Source organism: Euprymna scolopes, chromosome 26 (genome assembly GCF_053919585.1).
Source record: "Euprymna scolopes isolate OS-2025 chromosome 26, ASM5391958v1, whole genome shotgun sequence".
Classification (NCBI taxonomy): Eukaryota; Metazoa; Mollusca; class Cephalopoda; order Sepiida; family Sepiolidae; genus Euprymna; species Euprymna scolopes.
Genome location: NC_136507.1, coordinates 50,491,102 through 50,517,787, shown reverse-complemented (window position 1 = coordinate 50,517,787; position 26,686 = coordinate 50,491,102). Strand labels below are relative to the sequence as shown.

General features: G+C 33.8%; 2 protein-coding genes across 13 annotated transcripts in view; one reads left to right on the top strand and one right to left on the bottom strand.

The window, feature by feature from the left end:
- Positions 1-383: 383 nt before the first annotated feature.
- The window catches only part of LOC145248026 (ufm1-specific protease 1-like), a 48,705-nt gene continuing 22,402 nt past the window's right edge, over positions 384-26,686 (bottom strand). For 8 of the 11 annotated variants that reach the window (XM_080109739.1, XM_080109740.1, XM_080109737.1 and 5 more), the window contains exons 2-6: positions 8,984-9,115; positions 7,774-7,971; positions 6,537-6,639; positions 4,296-4,366; positions 384-2,304 (exon numbers count right to left, since the gene is read on the bottom strand). In XM_080109739.1, the coding sequence (XP_079965865.1) occupies positions 2,167-2,304; positions 4,296-4,366; positions 6,537-6,639; positions 7,774-7,971; positions 8,984-9,097 (624 nt within the window). In that variant the 5' untranslated portion in view covers positions 9,098-9,115 and the 3' untranslated portion in view covers positions 384-2,166. Of the gene's footprint in view, positions 2,305-4,295; positions 4,367-6,536; positions 6,640-7,773; positions 7,972-8,983; positions 9,116-11,105; positions 11,174-11,429; positions 11,561-12,510; positions 12,660-26,686 lie in introns of those variants that run through there. The other 3 variants (XM_080109738.1, XM_080109744.1, XM_080109747.1) reach the window with 3 other exon arrangements.
- On the top strand, positions 11,227-26,573 carry LOC145248028 (tRNA-specific adenosine-34 deaminase catalytic subunit ADAT2-like). 2 transcript variants are annotated; one of them, XM_080109748.1, is made up of 3 exons: positions 11,234-11,392; positions 17,185-17,238; positions 20,278-26,573. In XM_080109748.1, exon 3 carries the CDS (start codon positions 20,279-20,281, stop codon positions 20,795-20,797), a length of 519 nt encoding a protein of 172 aa, XP_079965874.1. In that variant the 5' UTR covers positions 11,234-11,392; positions 17,185-17,238; position 20,278; the 3' UTR covers positions 20,798-26,573. The 2 variants fall into 2 exon arrangements, with proteins under 2 accessions (XP_079965875.1, XP_079965874.1); XM_080109749.1 differs by lacking the exon at positions 17,185-17,238 and having other exon boundaries at positions 11,227-11,392.

Here is a 26,686-nt window from a genome sequence, read left to right as displayed (position 1 = left end):
CTAACTGGGAGTGCTATTTAAGGGAGAAAGAAAAGGAAATGAGAGATTGAGTTAGGAGAATGAGTGATGGTCTTTCTAGATATAAACAATTTGCTAGAGGCAGACTACAAAAAAAAAGTGGGGAGTTGGGATTTGCTTTTTTATAGTTAAATAATTTATTTCAATTTCCTCCGTTCAGTGCTGGGATAAGTGGTTTTGCTAGTTAAAAATAAAAGTGAGAGAAAAGAAGCTAATTATCTATTAAGTCAAAGATGTTGGTGCAATGGACTTGATGACACATTTGAAATTGATATTTTTTCAAACATGCTTTTACATAGATTTTTTTTTTTTTTTTTGTAAGCAGTCGGAGTTGGACAATATCCTGTTTAGACGATGTCACAATATGCAATCCGAAAGTTTTGAAATTAGAAGATGCATATGAATGATTTGTTTGATGCAACTGATGTTTTTGATGTAATTGTGATTGATTGCATTACACATATGTTATTGAAATTTTAAACAATTTCTGTTCAGTTAGACATGATACTATGTTCCCCACTCCCCAAGTGTTAGGAAGTAGGAGAGAAAAAGTAAATATAACAAAAGAAAAGGAAGTAGGTTTCTCAAGCAACAAAAGAAATAGGAAATAGGGTCGGTGAAAAGACAATGGATAGGAAGTTGTCACTGAGGTAGACAAAAGAATGTTGATGTGATTGTTGATCAAGGTATAGCAATGACTGTAACAAAAGAACAGAACAGTAGATGTATATATATTTAGATTTGGTTTGCGGGCACTTTGGGGAGTGGCTGGAGTTAATGACAGTAGGAATCTAGATGATAGAGCTTTGAGTTGGACACTTGACGTCAAGTGAGGGTTGGGGACAGAGTTTGGACTCCGTTGAAAACAGCTCATAGCTCAGAGTTTTAGTTTAGTTTAGGCCTCTTGATTCCTTGGGGACCATAGGGCCACACCGACGCTCCTCCAATGGACCCGGTTCTGGCTGGCCCTCTTCAGTTCGGCCCATGTGATTTCAGCAGCCCTGGTTTCAGCCTCAATGCTTCTTTGGCTTCCTGGAGGCTTTCACCCGCTCACGTCATGAACTCTACTAGAGAGAACCCTTCCCGGACCAAGAAGTCCACAGATGATGTCGTTGCGGTTTCTGTAACTTTCTTTTACAGAATTGAGTTGTTGGCTCTATTCTAACCCCCCAACCCGGAGGACCAGTGAGTGCTCTTAGTCTGATCTCTACCCTTCAACCTGTCTAGCTTGGGTGACCCTACCAGAAGACGAATCTCCCGCCAGCATGGCTATCCATGTCCTAGAGACACACGAGCCTCCTAACCACGCCAAAATTTTACACTTGCTAGGTGGTTATAGCTCAGAGCAGATGGTGAAATGATTTGATCAACCGATTGACAGATGCAACCTCGACAGTAGATGTAGATGTGGACTTAACACCCGGGGTGCAACAAATGTTTACAGAAAACATTGTTTTCTCCTTGTATCTTGTTTTATTTATTTTTATATTTGTGAACCTGTGTGTACCCTCTCGACATGCACCAAGGCCTAAGAGACGACGACACAGCCATGATAAGAAGTGAAGAAAAAGGAGAACAAATCCATAACACAACGTTGAGGTCAACAAGTTGTTGAATGGGGGACATGTGATTATGTCATAAATGTATTGAGATAAAACTAGAATTCACGTCAAGCAGAATGTAGCAAAACTGAAGAAATTTGCGCTTGTGTACATTCACTGTACAGGCCATGATTGTTCGCTTGTCATGCTGGTCCAATGACATTGCTTGATTTCAACACTGGTCACAGTGTCGAATGTGGTTGCACTCTGTACTCTTTTTGAAGATTTCATGTCTGTAAGTGACTATGAAAAACTGAATATCATTTAAAACGAATAGTGTTGCAAATCACTGAAAAAAATGATGTAATTAAATATATTTTACTCTCCTTTTAGTATCAAAAGACAATAGATGTTCAGTTTGCTATGTAAGTTTAACATGGTCATCCTGGAGTTGCTATTTCCCACAGGCTTATGCTCTCTCCTTCTATTAAAAAGTATTTGTTGTATAATGTTTTCTCAACCCTTTCTATATTTAAAAGAAAGCATTTCTGGCAACAAGTGGAGAGGAAACATTTTATTTTCTGAATTAAGACTAGACGCGTGGCTTCTAAACTTTGGCTTGAATTTGAGGTAGACATAAATTATAAAAAGACTTTCCATGAAACGAAGTCAGGGGCTTCCACTGAACCCAACCTTCTGCAAATAATCGATTAACTTGGCTGCTTTTCCCACTATAATGTGGATCCTACAAATACAAGAAAAAAAATAAAAATCAGGATTATTTCCCTTGATTTTTGTAGAATAAATAAAATTTATATAAATAAAAGCAAAAGGTATTTTTTTGTTTTGTTTTTTTTAATCAGAAATGTCTTAAATTGTAGATATAACATTGGTGATGACAATTACACTGAAAATAACCATGTAAATTGTATCTACTCTATTAGTGGCATAAATTATTTTGACAACAGCTGAATATGTCTATGGGAAATTAGAATATTTAATGTTTTAATTTTTACATTTTATACTGACACACAGTGTCTTATTTTCCAACATGCAGATGCCACCATTTTGCATATGTTGTGTTATCATGGATAACACAAGGTTGAGATATTAAAGGAAACAGACAATGATGGTTAGATGGTTGAATCTACATACATATGCATTGAAGTTGTGTAAAAAAAAACTAAGAGAGACTTAATAAAACACAAGAGTAGGAAGATCACAAATGGAATTATTAAAATCAATCCAACATGGTGAGTCTCTGAACAAAATCAAAACGAATATGAATTGCCAGGGTAAACAATTTATAGAGAGAGATGTAAAGTAAATATGACTGATATCATTTGAGAACTGTATCTACACCTGTAGAAAAGGGACATACTAAAATGTCTCAGTCTGAGAGTCTCATCTCGTATATGTACAATCATATATATATAACATTGTACACGTAATATGTTTTTATGTCCTTACTTGCATCAAGTGGTCAGGTGGCATGTCCGTGATGCTATATATTTCAGGAAGTCTTCCCTTCATCAGGTGTTTGTCTGACGTGTATGGTGGTTCAAGGAACAAATGGAATTTTTACTTGATTAAATAATTCAAAATAGGAAAAATGAGTTAAGTTTTAATTTAATTATTTTTACTGTGCAATAATTTATATCAGTTTGAAATAGGTTAAAAAAAACATTAAAAAAAAACAAAAACATTGTTAATGACCGTTTTGGTTAAAAAAAAAAAATTGTCCATTGATTGTGGCCCACTGCTACGAATTCAGAATAGAGGCATGTAAGCAAGAAAAAATCAAGAGTTGAAACAGAGATACAAAAAGTACATGAGAACCAAGAAAAAAATGAAAACACAGCCTACATTAAAAAAATTAATATTTAATATACTTTTCTTACATGTCTAAATGAAAAAAAAAAAACCCAAATTACTTGATAGGCACCATCTCATTTATTGAAAAATTTTGTTTAAAAAAGGAAAAAATAAATAAAAAAATATATATCTCCACTTTTCTTTAAATCTTTTCTAAATATAAAAAATCAACAAATAAAACAAACAGGTTGTGTATGGTTGTTTACAAATGACATGTACGTTAGCAGGTCAACCGATATCGATTGAAAAGTGTCCCATTTGACTCTCTTGGCTTCCGGTGTCCTTATTCCATACTTTGTCCCTTTTTTTGGTACTTCTAAATAAAAAATGCACAGCCATGCTGCTTAGTAATAATTCACGGAAGATAACTTGAATGTGGTTGAATAGAATGACTCCTGAATAGTCTGACTGATATCTGCATTCTAACGATATTGTGAGACGCAATTTTCCCTATTTATAATTTAAAAAATTATTGCAAATTTTCTCTATAATTTGTTCGTATGTTTCCTGCTTACCCCTCACCTCCATCCAACAAAAAAAATATGTTGGTTGGTTGGTTGTTTTTGTTTTACGGCATAGCAACTCTTTTCAGGTTATTTAATGCCGAATCCAGTTATTTTGAAGAAAAAATTTTTTAATAGAATATATTTTTTGTTTCAAGTCGGTTTCTATTTAACCCATAGTTGGGACTCTAACAGGTACTATCACTCCGGGTCAGAGTGGACCTGGGAGCAATGGCAATTAAGTGGTGGCTCCACATTCCCTAAAGCCCGCAAGCTGGGGCCTCACGATCGGATATAGTTTAACGTCATATCCAGAACCCCCCCCCCCAAAATACCATATTTATTTTGATTGACTTACCAATATCAACAGCGATTTGGAACTTTTGTCGACCCCAAAAATACCTTTGGAGGAATTATCATCATGACCACCTGATTTAAAACAAAATAAAATTGTTTGGGATTAGAAGTTGTCACACTGTGTGAATAAAGATGTGAAAACATGAAAATACATTTAAATTTACAAAGTGAGGATGATATTGCATTACCTATCTACACGTTTGTTTCTTTTTCTCTTACATCATCTGAATGACACCTATTTCAAGCCAGCGTTCATTATCTAAACACGTTTTTGTACATTTTATCCAGTTAAGTGTGCAGACAAACATAGAATATAACACATATGTTAATGTTACATAACATTTCCTTTTCATTCATTTCGTTTCATTTTCTGAATGCTTTGTTTTCATAATTACTTTATTCTTTTACACTCTCATAAAAATAATAAACACTTTGCTGCATAGCTAAGCTTTTGCTTAACATTGAAAACATAATCTTAAATTTTTTTTCCACTTGATAGTGGGATCCTTCTACCGCTCCAGAAGATATCTCACTACTGATGCAATTCTCTATCTGTATAAAAGCCAAGTACGTCCAAGGATGGAGTACTGCTGCCACATCTGGGCAGGAGCTGCTAAAAACAGCCTATCCTGCCTTGACAGAGTACAAAATAGACTTTGTAGCTTAGTGGGAAATGCCCTTTTCTCTTCCCTGCAGCCTCTCTCCCAAAGAAGAGACGTTGTGAGCCTGTCTTTGTTTTATCGTTATTTCCATGGCAAGTGCTTGTCTGAGCTCCAATCTATTGTCCCCCCCTCGCCAATCTTTCATGAGAAACACCCGTCTGGCTGAAACTACTGTCAATAATTTTCCCCACTCTTTATCTGTGCCTAAATCCAAACGTAGATTCCATGAGCAGAGCTTCTTTCTCAGAAATGCACGACTGTGGAACTCTGTTCTGTTTGCCTGTTTCCCACCTGACTACACCTTGGATGTCTTCAAGTCCAACATAAACAAATTCCTAATAAACCACCCCCTTAAGTAAGACACTTTATCAAATCTCCAATACTAACGATTACTACAATACTATCCCATTGATTACTGTACACGCAATAACCCTTATCCCTGAGTGGCTTCTGGGCCTTGATAAGTGGTGACTACCATATAAAAAAAATTTTAAAAATCGACTCAAGAGATTGTGGAAGTTGGAGTAATGTTGTTACATCTACATGCAATAGAGTTGCTGTGTCTGTATCAGCCTTTGCTTGATAAAAAGTACAAGATTACATTTGTAATTACAAATTAGAAATAATTATTTCTTTGTATTTTATTATATGCAATAATAATAAATTTAGTTACAGATAAAATTTTCTGTTGATAATAAAGATGGCAGCCATTATAATTGACAGTTGCTGCTGCCAACAAAGGTGGCTTCTTTCTGAAAACTATTCTGAACAGGAGAAACAGTTTTCTGAAAGTAACTATCTTGAATTAAATTTTAGTTTTCTGGAGAACATGATGCCATAAACAGTAATGACGAGTCAGAATCAAATACTGATTTATTCAATTCAATATATATTAAAAATGATTATCATAGAGCTAGATCAATGTAAAAGTCAGTTAATAAAGAGAGATGCAATGCTATGTAGGTCTAATGTTGAAAATTTATCTGACTTTTTTATATGGTGAAATCTTGGTTCATGAATATCTCAAAACTGATACAATTCAAATTTCAAATAAAAGATTCAAGCAAGAAATGGTTTTTTAACAAAATTTTAATTCACAAACCTTGCCAACAGTAGTCAAAGCAATCAAAACTGATGAAATGTTTACAGTTCTGTGCAGGTTTTTAAAAATCAATCTAGGTTTTTATTTTTTTAATCTGTATATTTCTTAGGAAGTATGTTTTTCTAAAGTTTTTTTTTAAATAGTACAAAATGTGTAGTAAAATATAGACTAACTATAGTCTTAATTCATTAAAAAACTTACAGAGAATATAATTTTTACAAAATAAGGTTTTAGTAATTTTGTATATTAAATACCTAAAAATAGTCTACATATAAGAATAAACAAATTTTATAACATTACGTCTTTGAACAATGGTTTTAGAACAACTTTTCCAAACATATTGTTCAAAAATCCATTGTGTGTGTGTGTGTGTGTGTGTGTATATATATATATATATATATATATATATATATATATATATATATACGATTAGAAAGATGATACTTAAGATTTGTCTAAATGAAATATAGCATCATACCCATCATGATAGGTGAACCGTTGTTGTGAAAATGTTCTCCCAACTTGTCTAGATATTCTCCAATTGCCCCGCCATTTGGGATTTGAAGTATTTTGCCTGGTACCTGCAAACACAAAGGAGAAATAATTAAAATCATGACGCGGTTTAAAGCAATTGCAATATTTATGTTCATACGACAAAATCAAAGAAATTTATTCTGAGATGAAAATATTTTTTGGAGTGATGATCTCTATGAAACGTCCCTTCCAATTCATTCTAAGATTAAAATATTTTGATGAGATCATCAACAAAGCGACCCTATATACACTGAATGATGATAAAGCAAAGACTGCTGAGCATTTATGATTGACATTTGGTGAACAAATCAGATATTTGTACCAAATATGATTGTATTGCAGAAAGTATTTTGAATTTTATTACCAGTTCCATGGGTAACATTTTTATTTGTGGAGGGGAGGCAGGTCACCTTGTACCATTTAGTTAATTGATACAAGAACAGAAACCTAAAGAAAGATTTGGAGAATACAAAGGGAACAGAGCCGATAGCCATTAGTCGCGTGCTTTCGTGTAATGAATGAATGCGTGAATGTAGGATTGACATGAAATTCTTAAAAATAAACTAAAATGGCCGAAAAATGGGCTGGAATGACTTAAATAAATAAAAAGTAAATGACTTAGAATGACTTTAATGAACTTAAGGATGAATTGAATGACCTTAAGAATGACTTGAATGCTTAAAAAATAACTGGAATCCTTCAAAAACAACTTGAATGATCTGGAGAATGACTTAAACGGCTTTGAGATTGACTGGTTGTAAAGTGGGTGATCATTTTACATTAAATTAATACCGAAAAGTGATCCCCCATTTTATATCACAAAGTTACAAACAGCATGTAGTAATAACAGATACTACACTTTGATCTTGAAGGCCAAGAAAAGCTTAAAAAGCTAAGAACAGCATCTATTAACAACAGACCTTTGATCTTAACCAAAAAGGCCAAGCACAAAAGTGTTACAGACAGACTGACAGACGGACCGATGGAGTGACTTATAGAGTCGCTTGCACGCGACTAAAAATATTGTGAAGATGCCAACAACAAAGATGAAGAAACCAGTTGGAAATATTTAAATAATATAAAAATGAGTGAAAACAACTGCTCACATTAGAAAAGATAAAAATTCATGTATCGTTTATTTCTCAAAAGTAGCATTTTGAAAAGCCAAAACAGAATCTCACATCATAAAAATAATCCAGGCACATTGCCACTTCTAGGCTTCCTATCCATTCTTTTGAACCAACAAATGATTCGGGTTTGTCTCCCATTGCGACCAAAGCTTCTTGAATCTCTCGGAGGCTAGGCACAACTCGTCCTGAATTCTGATGTTGGATCCAAGAACATACAGTCTGCAGAGTTCGATATCCACAACCCCAGCCCTAAAAAACAGAAAAAAGAAAAGTGATTTCCTGAGACTGTCAAACAAAATTTTGTTCGACAAGAAACAGAAAACCCTTTTTAAACTAAACAAAACTAAAATTCATAGTAAATCATGTTTTGTAGCAAGATTGAGAAATCGGTGTGTTTAAGTATAGTTAAAAAAAGGGAAACTTCCACATTATGTTAGATCAAGTAGAAAAGTGGAAATTCCCATTAGAAGGTAATGGCTTAGAATGAGGGATAATTAGCAAAACAACTCCTACATCATATAATTTTCTATGAATTCTGGAAAACGTATCACTCTGAGAAGAGTTTTCCTACAATGATCATGATTAATAACTCAACAGAAGAGAATACAGTCAATTCATTTCATTTTTTAATTAACAGCACTTTCCAACAAATTCAGAATCACTTTGCCACCTCTTAACTTGCGTACAAAAGATAATTTCCGTCACTGAGTTATGAGTGACCATCGATTTCTGAAGTCAATCTTTCTAGAAGTCAAATATTTCCTTACCTAGAATTGAAATTGTATTTTTCTCTTCAACTTTAACAAAAAATATCTCTCTATATAGATGCTGTCGCCAATTTTACTTCTCCAAATGATTTATGCTTGTGTGAAACCTTTCAATGTTTTTATGTCTAAAAAGTTACTGCTCAAATTTAACATCAACCAGTTATCTATGAGTAGGTTAACCTGTTTAACCATTGAAAATTTTTATAGCAAAAATAACAACTGTCACCAGCCAACCAGATGACAAACTATCATGTCTAATACAGGTGTGAACTTTTCATCTTGTGCATTTGTTTGGTGCTTTTTTAAGGAATTTCAAATGAAGCTGTCTGACAGACAGCTGGTGACAGGACACCTCAAGATAAATAAAACCTGGCCAGGACTAGGTTAATTGGTTAATTTGGAAGTCAATTTTTAAAAGTCGCCTAACACATGTTAGGATATAAAATGAACATTAAACTGAACACATATTAATCAAAACAATTAAAAACACTTACCCTATCATCAACGCCGTCACAGCAGTAATGATAATAATTGTAGTCTCCTCTTACGATAGTTATATCTTTTGTCTTATTTTCGAGTAATTTCTCATGAATATTTGTTGGCAGCATTTTATTCAAAGATAAAATCTGGAGACAAAATGAACAAAAATATTTAATAAAAAAAATAGACGTTTTTCTTTCCATATTAAAAAAAAAAAAATAATAATATGTAAGACGGTCGATATCAAAGAAACAAAACTCTTGTTTAATTTTATCTTAATGATTATTGCAAAGACAGGATATCGTTTTGTTTTTGTTTTTTTAATGAAAATTGCTCCAGACAAAGCATAAAACCATTCAATGTAAGGAACTATAAAGAATAAATGACGATTATTGCAAAAACATGAGATGCCTAATAATTTTAGTCTTGAAAATACCGTAGCTATAGATAGGAGGAAAACAGTCAGTAATAAGTTCCACGAGCCTACATTTCTAGAATAGGAAGTTGCATTATATCAAGGTACCAAATCAGAGAATTTGTGAAAACTACTAGACTAATGAGTGAAAGGAGCTAGAACAAAGAATGCAGAAAATCAGACAATTCTAAAGAACAGATACCATAATATTTATAGAAAAAACTGAGACTAACATTACACCTATGAGAGAGAGAGAGAGAGAGAGAGAGAGAGAGAGAGAGAGAGAAGAAAGGATGAAATCCAACCAAAATACACTTTTGAACCTTATCAAGAACCTTAAAATGGACAGAGATTCACCAATCCAAATATGACAATACTCCATACAATGTCAGATAGTAGATTTGTGGAGATAAAGAATAGCTTCAGGTATGAGAAAATCATGATCAAGATTTGTTTCACTTCTCAGCATCGCTTAAAACTGATATTGCACTTCTCAGAAAGTTTGGAATTGAAATTCTATCATCTGTTAACAGATAAAAATCAGATTTGAAGTCAATGATTCCCAAACATCTTGCTGCCCAAATCCCTACATAGTACCCCAGTAGTTGTTGCCCCTGATAGTAGCCCCCTACACCAAAGTGGCAATGTGCCTTGTTTGGGGTGAAAATGTAATAATAAAAAATGTAATAAAAATTAAAAATCTCTCTACGCATATATCACACAATTATAGTGATAAATAAAAATCTTCACCAAAGTTTAAGAGACCTGAGAAATCTGTGTGGTAATGTTATGACTGAGAAAGGTTCATGTGGCAAGTTTAGTTTCTCATTGCCTTTTCAATGGTTGCAGTTGTTGGGTTCTTGCTTAATTTGAATAGATGTTCAGCTCCCATAGTTAACTCTTTTCAATTGCTTGAAATTCGGTATCAGCTACCAATCAGCATTGAATACTTTGGTGAAATTGACCAATCAGTATTAAGTATTTCAGCCAATAAAAATCGAATATCTTACAAAGATCCTTTCTCTGTTGTTACTATTTCTGGAAAACAGATCCCACAGGACAAACACCTCTCACATACTGGAATAAACAGCGCATTTTTAAGATTTGCTTTTTTGTTTTTTTAAAATGAATGCTCCGTGTATGTCATGCACATGCAAGTAGAAGCATCATTTTCTCTCCGTAAAAAGGATACACTATGTCAAAGTAATAAAGGACTATCCAATACCCATTGTCTCTGTATTGTGGAGAACCTCCAAAAATTAATTTATCACTGCTGAAGTTTCAAAATCACTATATTTTTTCACCCTCTGATTGAATTACATCCCTATCCATATTATTTGAAGGTATTTGTGAAGAATAGTGATGTTTTAAACCAACATACTTCAGGTGAAAACATTATGTACTTACGTGTCATGTCAAAATTAGTATAAATTCCAAAAGTTTCGAAAAATGATCCACAATTACGTTATGACATTTTGTGTTAAAAACTGGCGGACCCTTAATAAAATCAGGGATGATAAGCCATTTTTTAAATATAAAATTGGTCTCACAATTCTTTCACATTAAAACATACGATAAAATTTGATAAATTTAGATCTTTCGTAATATATTCTAATTTCGACATGACACATAAATAAGTACTTGTGTTTGCACCTGAAATGCATTGCTTTAAATAAATCACTAATTTGCACAAGCACCAATTTGAATGACAGTTCACATACATATATCACTTCCACGCCACTAGTGGAACCACTTGTGTACACTTATACGCCAATATATATCACGTAAGGTTGTAAAACTTAAGAGAAAGAACTCCAACGTGACTGGTTATCTGCCCTTGGACATGTGTACCTACGTCTAGGATTGTCTTCTACAAATAATTTAATTTTCAGAATTCGGAAGGCCGAATTCGCGAATGATTCTTTTCTGAAATGTGATGAATGAATGCATTTTTGATTCAACATTGACAAAGCCAGGAAGTTCCAGTTAAAACTTTTATACGTTTATTGTAAGTAAACGAAAAAGTCAAAGGATATATATCCTACCGAATTTTATTTATTTATATTATTGACATGACATTACTTCACACCAGAAATGAATTCAATTTTAAAACCCGTTTATGAAAAAAAGAAAATCTTTATGATTGCTATTCCCGGTGGATCTGTATGAGAATGTTGTTTGTTCACCTCCCAAAATGCGTGTTTTACACCTTTACTTAACTTCTTTTTTTTTTTTTTTTTTTCGACGATTATCATAGATTACAAACTTAAGTATCATAATAGCAGAAAAAAATTTGAAAAAAATAAAAAATAAATTAATAACTTTTCAGAAGGGGGTTCACTTTTTCGTTATTTCATTCATTGCTACTTGACTTACTGTCCATTTCTTTACCGACGTGTCACGTGATTAGAACGTTATAACGAGAAAGTAAATCCTGTTCTAAATGTCATTAATTTTTTTTTCAAATTTTTTTATGCTGATAGTTAAGTCTGTAATTTGTGATAATCGTCCGAAAAAACAGTGAAAGTGCACTGGGAGTGGGGGGGGGACCACCCAACCTTTGATTACGGGGAGGTTGAAAATCCCTTTCGGAATAAACACGCGCATGTTAAGAACGGCTTTCGGAATAAACACCCTTTGGATGTTGGACAACCAGTGCAAGTGCACACTGACCGAAAAAAACTTTTGGTAACATTCTTAACATGGGGATGGGCCAACCGGAAGTGATGTGGAAATAGTAATCGTAACGATAACTAAAATCTGTACAAAAACAAAATAAATCTGAAAAATTCCCAAATCATAATTTGAGATCGACATTTTCCAGATGTACCTCATTTTTTTATCTAGTAGTAGTAGAAAAAAAGTATTTGCATCAACCAAATATTAAAAAGGAACTGTTTTTCTTCTATTTTTGTTTTATTTTATTTCCCTTGTTTTGTTTTTCTTATAGTTATTTTAATCATTAATTTAAGAAAAATCAAGTTTTCGTCGTCAACCCAAAACTGTAAAAACCCTAAATCTCAAAGTTAAATTTTTCTATGAATTTAAATAAACTTAGAAATCTTACAAAAATTGTTCTATTATCAACTTTTTAAAAAGTTAATATCTTTTAACTTTTTCACTTACTTTGCAATATTGTTATGAGTTTTGACGACACGTTTTTTTTTTTGTTGTTTTTTTTTATGAACAACAATCACATCTCGATGGTGCGTCGTTTCGTATTTAATAATTAAATTTTAAATACAAACTTAGTTTCTATTTTTTTTTTAATGATTTTTATTAACAAAATACATTTTACTTCCATGAATTGATCTGTAATAATTTTATGTGTGTATCGGGAGAGGAATTGTAGATTAATACCTTGACATAAAAAAAAAAATAAATGATATTCTAATTTTCGTTGCTGGCACGTGTACCAAAGAGACCGCTAATACAGGGGGGAATAACTAGATTTTACTAAGAAAATAAACATGAAAAGAGAATTTAGGACGCTTAAAACGTACATAATTTATTAGACAAATGATTTGAGCATATTGTTCTTCTGTAGGAGATGTCTCCTTAAAGTACTTTCGCCTTTTTTTCACTCACATTCCCCTATTCCGAATTCGTAGCAGCGGGCTGATATCGGTGGACTTTTTTTTCTACCAAAACGGTAGCAGTGTCAGAAATTTCGTGAAAATAGTGAATAATTCCACCCCATCTTTCCAAGCTTATAACTCCTCGAAAAATGTAATTCAAGCCCTAATTTTTTTTTTCAATTAAAGGAGTAAGGACCAAGGTTTTATTTAAAAAAAAAACAAAACAAAACAATGTGTTTTTTTTTTTTTTAAAAAGGTTTTAAACTTCGGACTTTACAGGTAAATTTCTAAAAAACTGATTTTTTTTTTTGTTTTAAATTTGAATATATTATTTATTGACCTTTTCTCTTCAATTTGTGATATATAAACCTATTAAACATAAATTAATTATTTACTTTTTAATAGACATTTCAAAATGAGAGGCGTAAATTATTCGACCCCCTATCTTTCTAAGCTTATAACTCCTCGAAAAATGTAATTCAAGCCCTAATTTTTTTTTCAATTAAAGGAGCAAGGACCAAGGTTTCATTAAAAAAAAAAAAAAAAAGACAAAAAGAAAAAATGTGTTCTTATAAAATAAGGTTTTAAACTTCGGACTTTACAGGTAAATTTCTAAAAAACTGATTTTTTTTTTTGTTTTAAATTTGAATATATTATTTATTGACCTTTTCTCTTCAATTTGTGATATATAAACCTATTAAACATAAATTAATTATTTACTTTTTAATAGACATTTCAAAATGGGGGGGGGCGTGAAAATGGGGGGGCGTGAAAATGGGGGGGGCGTGAATTTAAAAAAAACGTTTGTCTAAAATATTATATTCGGTTTATTGGAAAGAACATAAAATTTCACATTGACCCTGAAAATATCGTAAAAATAGAATCAATAGAAAAATTTTGATAGATTTTTAAAATTTAAAAATTTAAAAATATTGAGTTTAAAAATTTAAAAATATTGAGTTCGGAAAATTCATTACTGTTTTAAAAAAAAAATAAAAATATTTTTATTACTTTTAAAACAACTGTAATAGTTTATTTTGGAAGTATAATCCATAAAGAAAATAAATAACCCACTTTTAACAGAGAAATTACGAGATTTTTATATTGTATTCGCAGTTTCGTGTTAGGGGTGTCAAAAATTCCTACAAAAATTCTGATACTGCTACCAAAACGGTCATTAACATTTTTTTTTAATGCTTAACGTATTTCAAAATTTATTGCAAAATAAAAAGAATTACCTAAAATTAATTATTAATTGATTTGTTTGTTTATCTAGCCAATTTCTGTAATCGGAATGCTTTTTTTGAGCATTATTTTTTTTCACTAAAAAGCTGAATGACTTGAAAGCAAGGAACCTTCTGAACTTGAGTCCCTCTTGTCAAGCCGAGTGACTCAGCAGTAGTAGTTCAAAAAGTCCATTTCAGAATTAACTACCAAACTATTAATGCAATTCAAACTGTCCTTTTAAGGATGACTTATAAACTACCTGAATGCGATACACACTTCACTCTGTTTACTGCATGGCCTTTCAAAACTTGCAGCTTCCCGTGACTCCTCTTACTCCATCTCGCTCATGCACTCCTAGCACTATCTCACTTCTGGCTTCATTTTTCTCCTGCACTTCCAGCTCCGGCTCACTTCTGCAGCTCACTCTAGTAGCTTCCAGCTACCAGATCTAGTGCCCACTGATATCCAGATGCCAGTTTCCTATATCAGATCCCATCTACACAATCCAGACCAACCTCAGTGACGTACGAATTTCAACCCTGCAAGACGTCTGTCCTTGCTTCAAACAATCCTGATTCACAATCAGTGGTGGGATTCAAATTTTTTAAGAACAGGTTCTAAGAAAACAGATCGTGTATGTATATATATATATCTATTAATATTATATGAACTGTTATGTTAATAAGAATAAAGAATCTACTATAATGTAGTTATAGAATTTTTTAAATATCCAACTATCCTAAGTATAAATTTATTAATAATTATTTTGCTAATATTCTAATTAATACAGGTCTGAATAGGGGTTTACCTAATTTAAACAACTGGTTCGCCGAACTCATAATATTTTAAGCACTGGTTCGCATGAACAGGTGCGAACCGGCTGAATCCCATCACTGTTCACAATCCCCATTGCCATATGATTTACCATTTTTCTTAATAAATAAAACACGATTTCTATCATCTTTCACGGTTCTTCTGTGTTTGTCATCTCTTTACTATTGCCGTTACCTCTTTGCCTTGTGTATATTTTTCTTGTATTTTCTTTCGTTCCGATGGATGCTGAAGATTTATGTTGGCATAATCCAGCCAAAAAGGACTGACCCATCATAATTAAACCATTCATACGTCTCGGGAATATGTAATGTGTAGTTTTTAAATAATTCGTATTAAGCTCTCACATTCACGATCGAGCACTTTATTGATTTGTTTTCACTACATCCTTATATCCTATATATATTCTTTATTTATATTTACCCCAAACAAGACAAATTGTCATTGAAACAATGGGATTAGTGTGAATTAGGAGTCCTGCCTACAGAAACACTCTAAGTAGGGAGTTGAGCAGAAAGATATCTGTTCACATTACACTTACATTTCTGCATGTTGGTACAGTCAGGGCAGCAGGATACAGAGAGAAAACTCCAGAGTCCAACGGTTCAAAAGAAGAAACTGTCAGAGTAGAAGGCTCTATAGCATCTAGGGACCTCTGCAGTGAAGGTGTGGGATTTGGCTGCTTGTCAGATTAATCAAAGTATTTATGATGAAGGAACACCAGGCTATAAGTTCGTCAGAGCATATATTATTAAAGTACTTGTAAAACAAGCACAGGAATGCAACATTGTGGTGATGGCACTGTGGTTGGAATTTGTTTGATAGTGTAAGACCTATTTGATTGGAAAATCTTTTCTGAACTCTGTCCAACAGCGAGAGACTAGTGATTAATGCACTAACTCATATTTAGAGGGAACCCACCTTTTTTGCAGTGTCTTCTGCATATTTGTTCCAATTCATGTTACCCATGAATGTTAAGAGCGAATAATGAAATCTCAGCTAGAGTGTTGTTATCCATAGCAATTTGTGAATGGAAAGATTTTTTGTAATTGTTAAAGGAAAGAAACTTTGTCTTAGCATTGAATGATACCATCCATTTATGCTCTCCTTCCACTATAGACTCGAGGTCATTTTCTAAGATTGCCTTGAATATGTGCACATTCATTTTTCGCACATGTTAGGTATAGAGCGTGGTGTCATCAGTATATATATCCATCTCAGACACAATTTCATTTGGCAGGTCATTAATAAATATCAGGAAAAATAAATGTCCAAACATCAACGCTTCATGATTGTTTAATCTGATACTGATGAGTCAACAATTATCAATGCACTCAACAAACATCTGATGTGCAGAACTATAAATGACCAGTGAAAATTAATTTCTGAATTTGATCATCACCGGTAGAGTTACAACAAATGGTTCAAGAGTGCTATGTCTGTTGCATTAGCAGATTGGTAACTGTCTTTGACTTGTAAGGTTTTTTGGTATTGCATTTTACATACAGCATCCGGCATACCAAAATGGTTTGGTACATTGTAACATGGAAACTGTCCAGAACGAAATTCAACAGTTGTTTTCTGAACTTGTATAGGAAAAGGTAAAATCAAAAGAAAGATTGACAAAGTCTATCCATGCATAAGAATATATCAATTTTTATTGACAACTTGTTAGAACAGTCAAAAATAAAGAATTGGTAATGAATAGGGCTATGACAACAGCATATTCTTTTTATTGTTTTGACTCTTGAGTATATATCCAACACACTTAGACACAGTTAATCAACTGAGAACCACATCACTGTATATAAAACCATATAAGATATCAACAGATTCACACTCGAGTCAAAACAAAAAATTTGCTGTTGTCCTAGCCCTAGTAATAATTGTGTGTTTAGAGTGTCTCAGAAACATTTCAAGTGAAGAGAAGTAGAATTTAGCCTTTGTAATGAGTAGACATGTTTATTCTGTGGCCACAATGTAAACATACATATAATAGTGTAAGTTCAGTAGGCATTGTATAGAGTGTGTATATTTGCTTGCTTTTTTTTAGTCTGTATGAGCTTGTTTGTACATGAGTTTGTACATGTTTCTGTTGTATGTACCACTAGCCTTAGCCTAGCAGTTGAAACTGCTTTCTTTTCTTTTCTTTTTTTTTTTGAAGGAGATATTCTTATGGGTACCAAGTATGGGAAGCAACTGGAGAAAGAAAATACTGGTGATTGGGTTTTTATATTAAACACAGAATTTGGAGAGGAATATTTTTGCACTTGTGATGGATTGAAAGAAGCTAATGATTAAAATTTTGTCCGATCGTGAGCTAATACTTTTAAACGTTTGCATTTGCTTTCTAACACTAACCAGTGCAAATCACGATGAACAGTCCAGGATTGTCTGTTATAATCATTGTATTTGCAATTGGTATCGGTCCTTGACTTGCAAGGCTATTAGTATAACAATATATTCAACCAATTCTTTGTCTCCAGCAAGTTATCTGGCAGCAGCTTGTCATCTAAACAGATGTAGTCTAGTTAACATGTTATAAGTAATAAAGGAATTGAATGAACCTTGTTTATCATACAGACTACTATTTTCATACAAATCTATCCTCATCTCAAAAATTATGCAATATAACTGAACCATGTAAATATGTAGCTTGACAGTTGATCAATTCTCGCCATCTCCAGTAAATTATCCAGATGATGGCTCATCATGTAAACAGCTGAAGTCTTGTCACATTGATGACTCATAGCAGTAGTGGTAAATTGTTGGTGAACATCATACATTTATGTATGAACCAGATGATTATTGTTGGCATTTGTTTCCTCACTATCCTTCTAGTAAGAATTCTTTCTAGAAAAATATTGGGTATTTATGGAATGTTTGCCAACATCCCCAAGTGAAAGTGTTTCTGTAGAACAAACTGGATTCAAACTTGGCACATGCAACTGTCACAGCGACGTTGATATTTTTCTCTGTTTTTGTTGCAGCTGTCTTTTCTTCATAGCTGTAAATGAAAGAGCTCAAAAATATTTTCATTCAATTTCATGTTCAATACGCAAAAGGCTGCATCTATATCGCTTTTTTGTCACATTAATTTTCTGCTATGACCTAATTTCCTGAACACATTAGCTTAATTTTCTAACTTTAACGTCTAGTGGAAAATTCCTTTTTACTTAGTCTACCTACAAAACAGAATTTTCTTTTCACCACATCACATTCAAATATTACTATGCTAGTACTATATTTTATATGCAGTACTTAGTATTACCAAATGGTTACCCATGTAGGGGCTCCTTCAGTCTTTAACAGACTATGGATACCCACGAAGGGGTGCCTGCGCATGAAATTTTTGTGGCAGATGTGCAATCTCCAACCACACTTTTCCTGAGTCGTTATTGTTAAATACTAGTGGCAAATGAAGTGTCTGTACAAGGCGACTGGAAACAAATGCTGAAATAAGCAGAGAACTAATACAGCGCCTAAAATTCCCAAATGGTCACCCATATCAATAGTCATAACCAGGCTTGATGTTGCTTAACTTTGGTGATCTGACGAGAACCAGTGTGTCAATGCGATTATGCTGTATATAATTATAATATAATAATATACCCATGTAACTACATTGTAACAACATAGAAGCCGTCCAGGATGGGTTGAAAACAACACCCAACAGTATCTTTTCTTTTATTCTTCAGTCAAGAACAAATCCAGCTTGTTTTTACATAAATAGTACCTGTTATTTCTTAGGCGTATTTGTATGTTTCTATAAATTGTAAAAACAAAATAAGAATTATTATTATGATTTGCAATGTGTTATTCTTCAAATTAAAAAAATGGCTCAACAGGTGAAAAGCCACTTACTCTATTCACATTGCTGTTCCATGGAGCAGACAACCTAGGATTTAATTTAGTAATCCACTACAATCACAGTAAACAGAGCCTTTGACAACTATTTTGAGGATGTATGTAAGTTTTATAGAAATTTTTAGACATTTTCTAGATTGAAATGGATTAAATATTTAATGGATTTTCATCAAAATTAAAATAAGGATTCTAGATATGAGTTTTAGCAGCATTATATCTTGATTTTCATTTCCTAAATGAATATAAAAGTGGTGTAAAACTGTTCTGTTTTGGGGAGTCAATTTACACGTCCTGGGATGAGTATATTTTTATTAAGTTTACGATAAAAGTATTCAATTGTGGCATAATACAAAACATGACTTACACAAGCAACAATGCCTTTGTCTATCCTATTCGATGACAGAATCAAGGAAGGGAAGAGAAAGGAAAAATGGCTAGGAAACAATGTTCCATACCAGAGATGGCTTACTAGTATGTCATGCCAAAAGCAATGTTTCAACATCCACAGCACCATTCAACACCATATATACCTATGACGTCTATATAAAAAAAAAAATGCGCCCTTGTTCAGGAGCTTGCAGACCACTCAATACCACCAGTTTCTTGTCAGAGGAAAGTGAACAACTGACTGGGCCAAGGTCGGTATTGATATATGATGCCTCCAACACTTGTAGATCAAAAACCACCAATGACAACAAAAATGGTAAACCATCTGACGACGATGACGATAGGCCACCTCTTGAGCGTAATTCTCCTGTGGGGGAAATTGTTGCTCCCTAACTCTGCAGGAGCACTCAAATAAAGAGGCCTGCACCCAGCTGCACTATTTTGTTAAAACTTTGGTATTTATTCACATATGTACATTGGTAATGTTGTTAGAAATTTATTTATCTTTTAAATAAACTAATGAAATTAAAAAAAAAAAGAAATCAATTTGCTTGAAAAAATACTAGGTTCTAACTGGGGAAATGGAAGGGGGGAGAGAGAGAGAGAGAATGAGTAAGCCAGCCACCCACTCCTTCCCTTTTTCTCTTCTCACTTTTGTCTATCAATATGAATGCTTGGGATCAATGTTAGAGAAAAGGTTTTTAGTAAGTTATTCATATTTATTAAACCATTTTAATTACTATTAATATCGGCAAAATTATTACATATAGACATTATTACGCATCAAAATTACAAATTTATAAAATCAAACATGAATTTATTATGAACTATTTAAAAAATAAGTATGCTAATTAGACATTAAAATGATTGTCTTTGGATCGTTTGTCGATACTATATATGCAATATTTCAAGATATTTTGTTGTATTGATTTAAATAACAATAATCTGTGTTGATAATTTTTTTTAAATTGCTTTTATTCATTTAGATATTTTTTTCTTTTAGCATGGATACAAAAAACACAAAATGGATGGCCCAAGCAATGGAGTTAGCTGTCGAAGCCCTCAAAGCAGGTGAAGTCCCTGTAGCTTGCCTCTTCATTTATGAAAACCGTGAACTAGCTCGAGGAAGAAACATGGTAAACGAGACCAAAAATGCCACCCAACATGCGGAGATGGTCGCTATTGAAAAAGTTTTTGCTTGGTGTAAATTGAACAACAAAAACCCAGAGCAGGTTTTTGCGGACATCACAGTTGTAGTCACAGTTGAACCCTGTATTATGTGTGCTGCCGCATTGCGAAATCTTCATGTGTCTCTTGTTGTTTATGGCTGCAGTAATGAACGTTTTGGGGGTTGTGGGTCTGTGATGAATGTCGCTACGAATGAGATCCCCTCAAAAGAGCCTAAACTCAATTTTGTCTCTGGTGTAATGGCTGAAGAGGCTGTAGAACTCTTGAAAACATTTTACAAAGGGGAAAATCTAAATGCACCAGAGGAAAAACGGAAATTCAAAGTACGGACATAAAGGGCTTTTAAGATAAATACCTATTTTTTTCATCATCATCATCATCATCATCAATTTAATGCCGTTTTACATGCTGGCATGCATTTCAAGAAATAATTGTACACACATTCCTTTGGCATCAAAGGTCTACTCACTTGTATTCTATTTCAGTAAATTATTGAAATATTTTCTGATTTGCCATATTATATAGGGTTTTATTATTATTATTATTATTATTAAACACTCATTCATAACCAGCAACAATAAGCAAAGGGGAATCACTCTAAAAACTTATGACAAAAGAATAGAACTCGTATCGCAATACAAGGGGGATAACGTTCAAAGTGCAATACTTGATGTGACAGAAAGTTTGTGGTATGAGCGGAAGACGTCATCTGAAGAGGGAGAAAGCTGTGAGCTCTGTTGTCAGAGGAATAGAGATTTGGGGAGATTTAGAAACGGGATGGCAGTAAGGATGAATTGTTTACATTGCCAAGCAGGAAGCGGAGATGTTGAGATTTGCTGACATCTTTTCTGGCAATAATGATATATTTAGGATTGTTAAGCAAATGAAAAGTGAAAATCCAGATGTATTTAGCAGCCAAGTGACGATGCTGATTCATCTATTCATTATTGATAGTGGAGTCGTTTGATAAAATGGCTAGTGCTAGTTTCATAGCTGATCTTGCGAATATACTGATCAAACATTGCAGTATCCCATCTGACACAGTTTTTCTTTTTTTATGGAGGAAAGAGTGATGCAGTGGAAAGGGGAAATTCTTGTGAACTGAAACTACTTGAACAAATTATGAAGGCAGTGGAGAGAGTGAAAGAGAAGTTAATTCATGGGAGTATTGCAATTAATGTCTTGCAGTTTGACTTTATGCCTTGATATGGCACAACGGATGCCACTTTCATTCCGAGGCAGTTGCAGGAAAAATATCTCTGCAGGAACAAGAAGTTATTCTTTGTTTTTGTCAACTTGGAAATGGCAGTCAACCGTGTTCCTTGAGACATGCTTTGATGGATAATGAGAAGACTTTGTGTTGCCAAGTAGATTGTGCATCTTGTTTAATCTATGCAAATATAATCTAAGCAAAGTCAATAGCTCCTTTAATGATCAGTGTGAGATAAAGGTTGGTGTCCATCAGGATTTTCAGTATTGAGTCATCTGCTATTTATTATTATGCTTGAAGTATTATCCAGAGAATTCTGTACAGGTTTCACCCGAGAACTTCTCCAGATTCTTATCTTTTGGTGATTTTATGTCGACATCAAAGTTTATTTAAATTGCATCAGTTGATAAAATATTTTTACCAGAGTTCAAATTCATCAACATCATCAACACCATCACCATCCATCATGATTTTATCATCTTATTTTTTTGGTTAGAGATCTGACGTTTTCTGACAGTTTGCAATCTCAGTCTCTAAGTTTGCCTGTCTTGAGGATTGATTCCATTCAAATTCCTCTAATACCATTATTAGTGATTTGCATCCAAATTTTATTGAGTCACCCAATTTTCTTGTATCACAAGGCCTCTGTATTTTATTATTCAAGAGTTGCTCATCTTAACATGACCAAACTGATCATCAGTTCATCAAACTTTGGTACATTCAACCTTGCCAACATGGTATCAGAATTGATCATTGCTTTGTCCTTACGCTAAAATAATTGAGGACTGATTGGGGGCCAGCATCAATAGAGCATCATACAGTTTGTCTTTTTGAAAACAAATTTCATGCAATAAAGATATCTGACCTTAATTGTACAAGGTACCAAAAAAAGCATTGGATGTTCTAGTAGCAACCAGAGTTATCTACCAAATCTTAAATAATGGGACGGCTAGCATCTACTGATACTTTTAATAAGTTACTTTTCTACTGAAGAATGTGAATATTAAGTTTCTTTATTTCATCAAAATAAGCAACATGTGGTTAGAGAATCCAGATTTTCCAAACACATGGATGGCAAAAAGCATTTTGTGCATTGCTTGGATAGTATTACATCTGTCAATAACAAAAGACAATATAGAAGCCTGGTTAACACAATATATATTTATTAATAGTTTGCCTTAACAAACTATAGTGAAAACGTAAGCAAGATGTGCAAGGTAGATTGTACATCTAATTAATACATTAGTCTCAAACACAAGCAAATGTACATAGTTGTAATAAAGTTGTGCAAAGCTCAAGCAAAACCTGATGATGAGTTTTTCTGCAGAGACAGAGCCTAAACATGTGAGGTTTGTTTAATCCAGCAATCAAATAAAGGAAGAAAGATGGTCATTCTTGGACATGAGTGATCTTCCAAGACCAGTAACAAGATTTGGTGACTGACACCTTTTTAGAAGAAGCGCAGTCCTAGCCCAAATATCCCATTCTCCTTAAAAGAAATGACTTTGAAGATAATTTTATCATCTTTACACAATCATGTTTTACTTATTTTTTAACATGTTCTTTGTTGCTCTATAATGCAGTTACGCCTTTGTTGGTATGCATATTTTACACCAAATAGAAGATGGAATTTAAACAAGTTTATGTTGCAGTGAATGATATTAACTGCTGTAAGATGATTTTATCTTTTTCAAGATGAAATTATTTAAAAATAAATTTAAAAAAATATATTATGATGTATACTAATATGAGAGATATATCGATTCTGATAGTTTTGAAACCCCATCCTGGAACCTGTCGGTGCCACAATATGATGCGGTTAACTCCACCCCTACCAAATAATCAAAGATCAGAAATAAGCCAATAAGTAATCCAAATGGAAGTGACAAGAACTATGTGATAATAAAACATGCTAGGAATTTTTAAAACAATGTTTGAGAAGAAATCAAGACAAGATAAATTAGAAGTGAATCAGACAAGGTGCATGAAATGTACTTCCTAAATTCCTGCCTGTAATTACCTCTATTCTCTCTATATCTAGGATACTAAACAACATATATTTTTGGTACAAACGCCTTATGTTTAATAATTAAGAACTAAAAGTTCAGTGTGACAATCCCATACAGAATTATCACCAAATATGTTTTGTCCAGCGTAAACAACAACTGACCCCCCCCCAAAATCAAACCATCTTATCAATACCTTATTACCCTCCTCTCCCTGAAGAATAGCAACCATATACATCTGTCTGTCATTTTTATTGCTATTCAACCAAGGAACATAATATTTGATGGGAATGATTCTCTATGGAAATTATCTTCTTTTTATAAATATTTATCTTTCTGTTTTTACATGGAGGGGTGGGGTGAGGAGTTCAGAGAGAATGCAGCCCCACTACTTCCCCCAACTCGAAATTAATCTACTTCTGATAGGATTTAAACCAGTCACATGATACAAAATTGTTTAGACTCAAAACTTTAGCAAATTTACCCCCCCCCCCTTTTCTTTTGTTTTTACAAGGTAGTCACCACTTATCAAGGCCCGGAAGCCACTTATGGATAAGGGTTATTGCATGTACAGTACGTTAGTATTAAAGATTTGATAAAGTGACTTACTTAAGGGGGCGGTTCATCAGGAATTTGTTTATGTTGAACTTGGAGACATCCAGGTTGTAGTCAGGTGGGAAACAGGCAAACGAAACAGAGTTTCACAGGCGTGCACTTCTAAGAAAGCTTTGTTCATGGAATCTACGTTTTGGTTTTGGCACAGATAAAGAGTGGGGAAAACTTTTGACAGTGGTTTCAGCTAGATGGGTGTTTATCATGAAAGATTGGCAAGGGGGGACCAGAGATTGGAGCTCAGACGAGCACTTGCCATGGAAATAACAATAAAACAAAGACAGGCTCGGAACGTCTCTCCTGTGGGAGAGAGGTTGCAGGGAAGAGAAAAGGGCATCCCCCACTAAGCCATGAAGCCTATTTTATACTCTGTCAAGGCAGGATAGGCTGTTTTTAGCAGCTCCTGTCCATCAGCAGTGAGATATCTTCTGGAGTGGTAGAAGGATCCTACTATTTTTCCAGTGACCTTGGCAACTGACTTGATGTACGTGTTCCATTTCAGATCAGGAGTAAAGGTCAAGCCCAGAAGCTTATCAAAACATGGAGCTTCCCCTAGACGAGAGCGATCCATTTCAATTGATGCCAGATGGGGATCAGAGTGTTGATGATGTAAAGATAGGAGCTTGGTTTTAGAAGCATTAAAAGTAACTAGCCACCTCTTCCCCAACTGTACCACGCGCTCAAGATCAGAGGAGAGAGAATCAGAGAGAACTTCGTCATTTATGGCCTTTGATGTGTTGCCATAGATGGTCGTGTCATCAGCATAGATGTCAACGAATGATTTAAGTATGTGTTTTGGGAGATCATTGATGTAGATCTGGAAGAGAGTTGGGCCAAGGATGGACCCCTGAGGGACTCCAGCATTAATACTGAGGGCCTCTGATTTCTGCCCATCAACCACTACTCTTATGAACCTATCAGAGAGAAATAATTTAATGATTGAGAAAACATTTCCAGTTATACCGTAGCTCTAATGGAGAGGGGACTTATCTTTATAAAAACAAAGCGATGGAAGTTAACCTCAATTCTTGAAGGAACAACGCATGTACATAATGATGCCAACTGAACAAAGCATCACTAAGTGATTGAAATATTAATTATATTAATTAAAAGAATAAATGTTTGCATAGGATAAACTCAATGTGACACTGTGCTACAAACCATCTCAAAACTTAAGTAATTCATAATTGATATATAACTTATGAGGCCTGCAATTTCTAATTACTTTCCTTGTCACAAGAGCAGAATTAGACACAAGGTCAGTTTTTAATGCGGGAAAAATGCAACTTCCTTGAAAGAGATAGCCTGAGTTAGGAAAAAAATAAAAATTGCCTCAATCTAGAAGAATTTTCTCCTTCACCGAAAGAAGAAAAGAGAAAGTGCCGTATCAAAAAAATATACATTCTTCTCCTACCAAAAAAGCCAAAGTGGGGCTTGCAATTTGTACAATAGAGGCGTGAAAGAATATTTTGTGTTAGATTAAATTTATTTCACTATGCATGAGAAGAATTCTAAATAATTTTTCATTCAAAGAACTCATCAATTTATTCAAGAAATCTTCAATCTGATCCTAATTGTCAAGATTTTTTCCTTCTTAACCAATTAGTGCCGAATTTATTTTTATTTATTACCAAAATTCTGTTGTAAATAAAAATACAATTCAATACAAAAATTACTTTTAAAGATTTGCATCATTTTATAGTATCACAGTGTGTCCACATGTCTGCACAAAACTTTGATACAACTGTCCACCACATTGTTTTGTTGGTAATTGATAATGATGAATTATCCAGGGAGAGGGTCTTTTCACAGTATGTGTCAGATCACCACTTCTGCTTAAAAAAAAAAACAAACAATGGCTATGCTTATCGACAGAAACAGACATGTGACCGATAATACTTGAAGCTGCCCCATGCATATGTGCTTAATGTATGTAAACTTTACTCTTTACTACTGCCTGCCTTCTGACCTCCCTCTACAACCATCAAACTTGCAGTTTCCAGCAGCTCCTGCAGTCTCCAGTGCCTCCTGGAGCTTCCAGCCTCTAGCCTTGTGCAGTTTACAGCACAACCTGCAGTTTTCAGTGCTCACTGTTATCCAGCTATCTATTCCAGTGTCCACCGATATCTGACTACCAGTATCCAGTGCCTACTGACGTGCAGCTACCGGTTTCTAGTGACTGATCCTGTCTAATTCCAGCTGATTTTGAATACACGATTTCCATTGTCAATAATTTACCATTTCGATTCTCAGTAAATAAAATACCTACCATTTTTAAATGATCATCAGTGTCTGTCATATGTCTTTGTCTTTGTCCACCTAATTTTATTGTTGATTGGCACCTCCACCCATTTTGGCTCTCTACAACAATAGGATAGTTTGAGCATTCATTTATA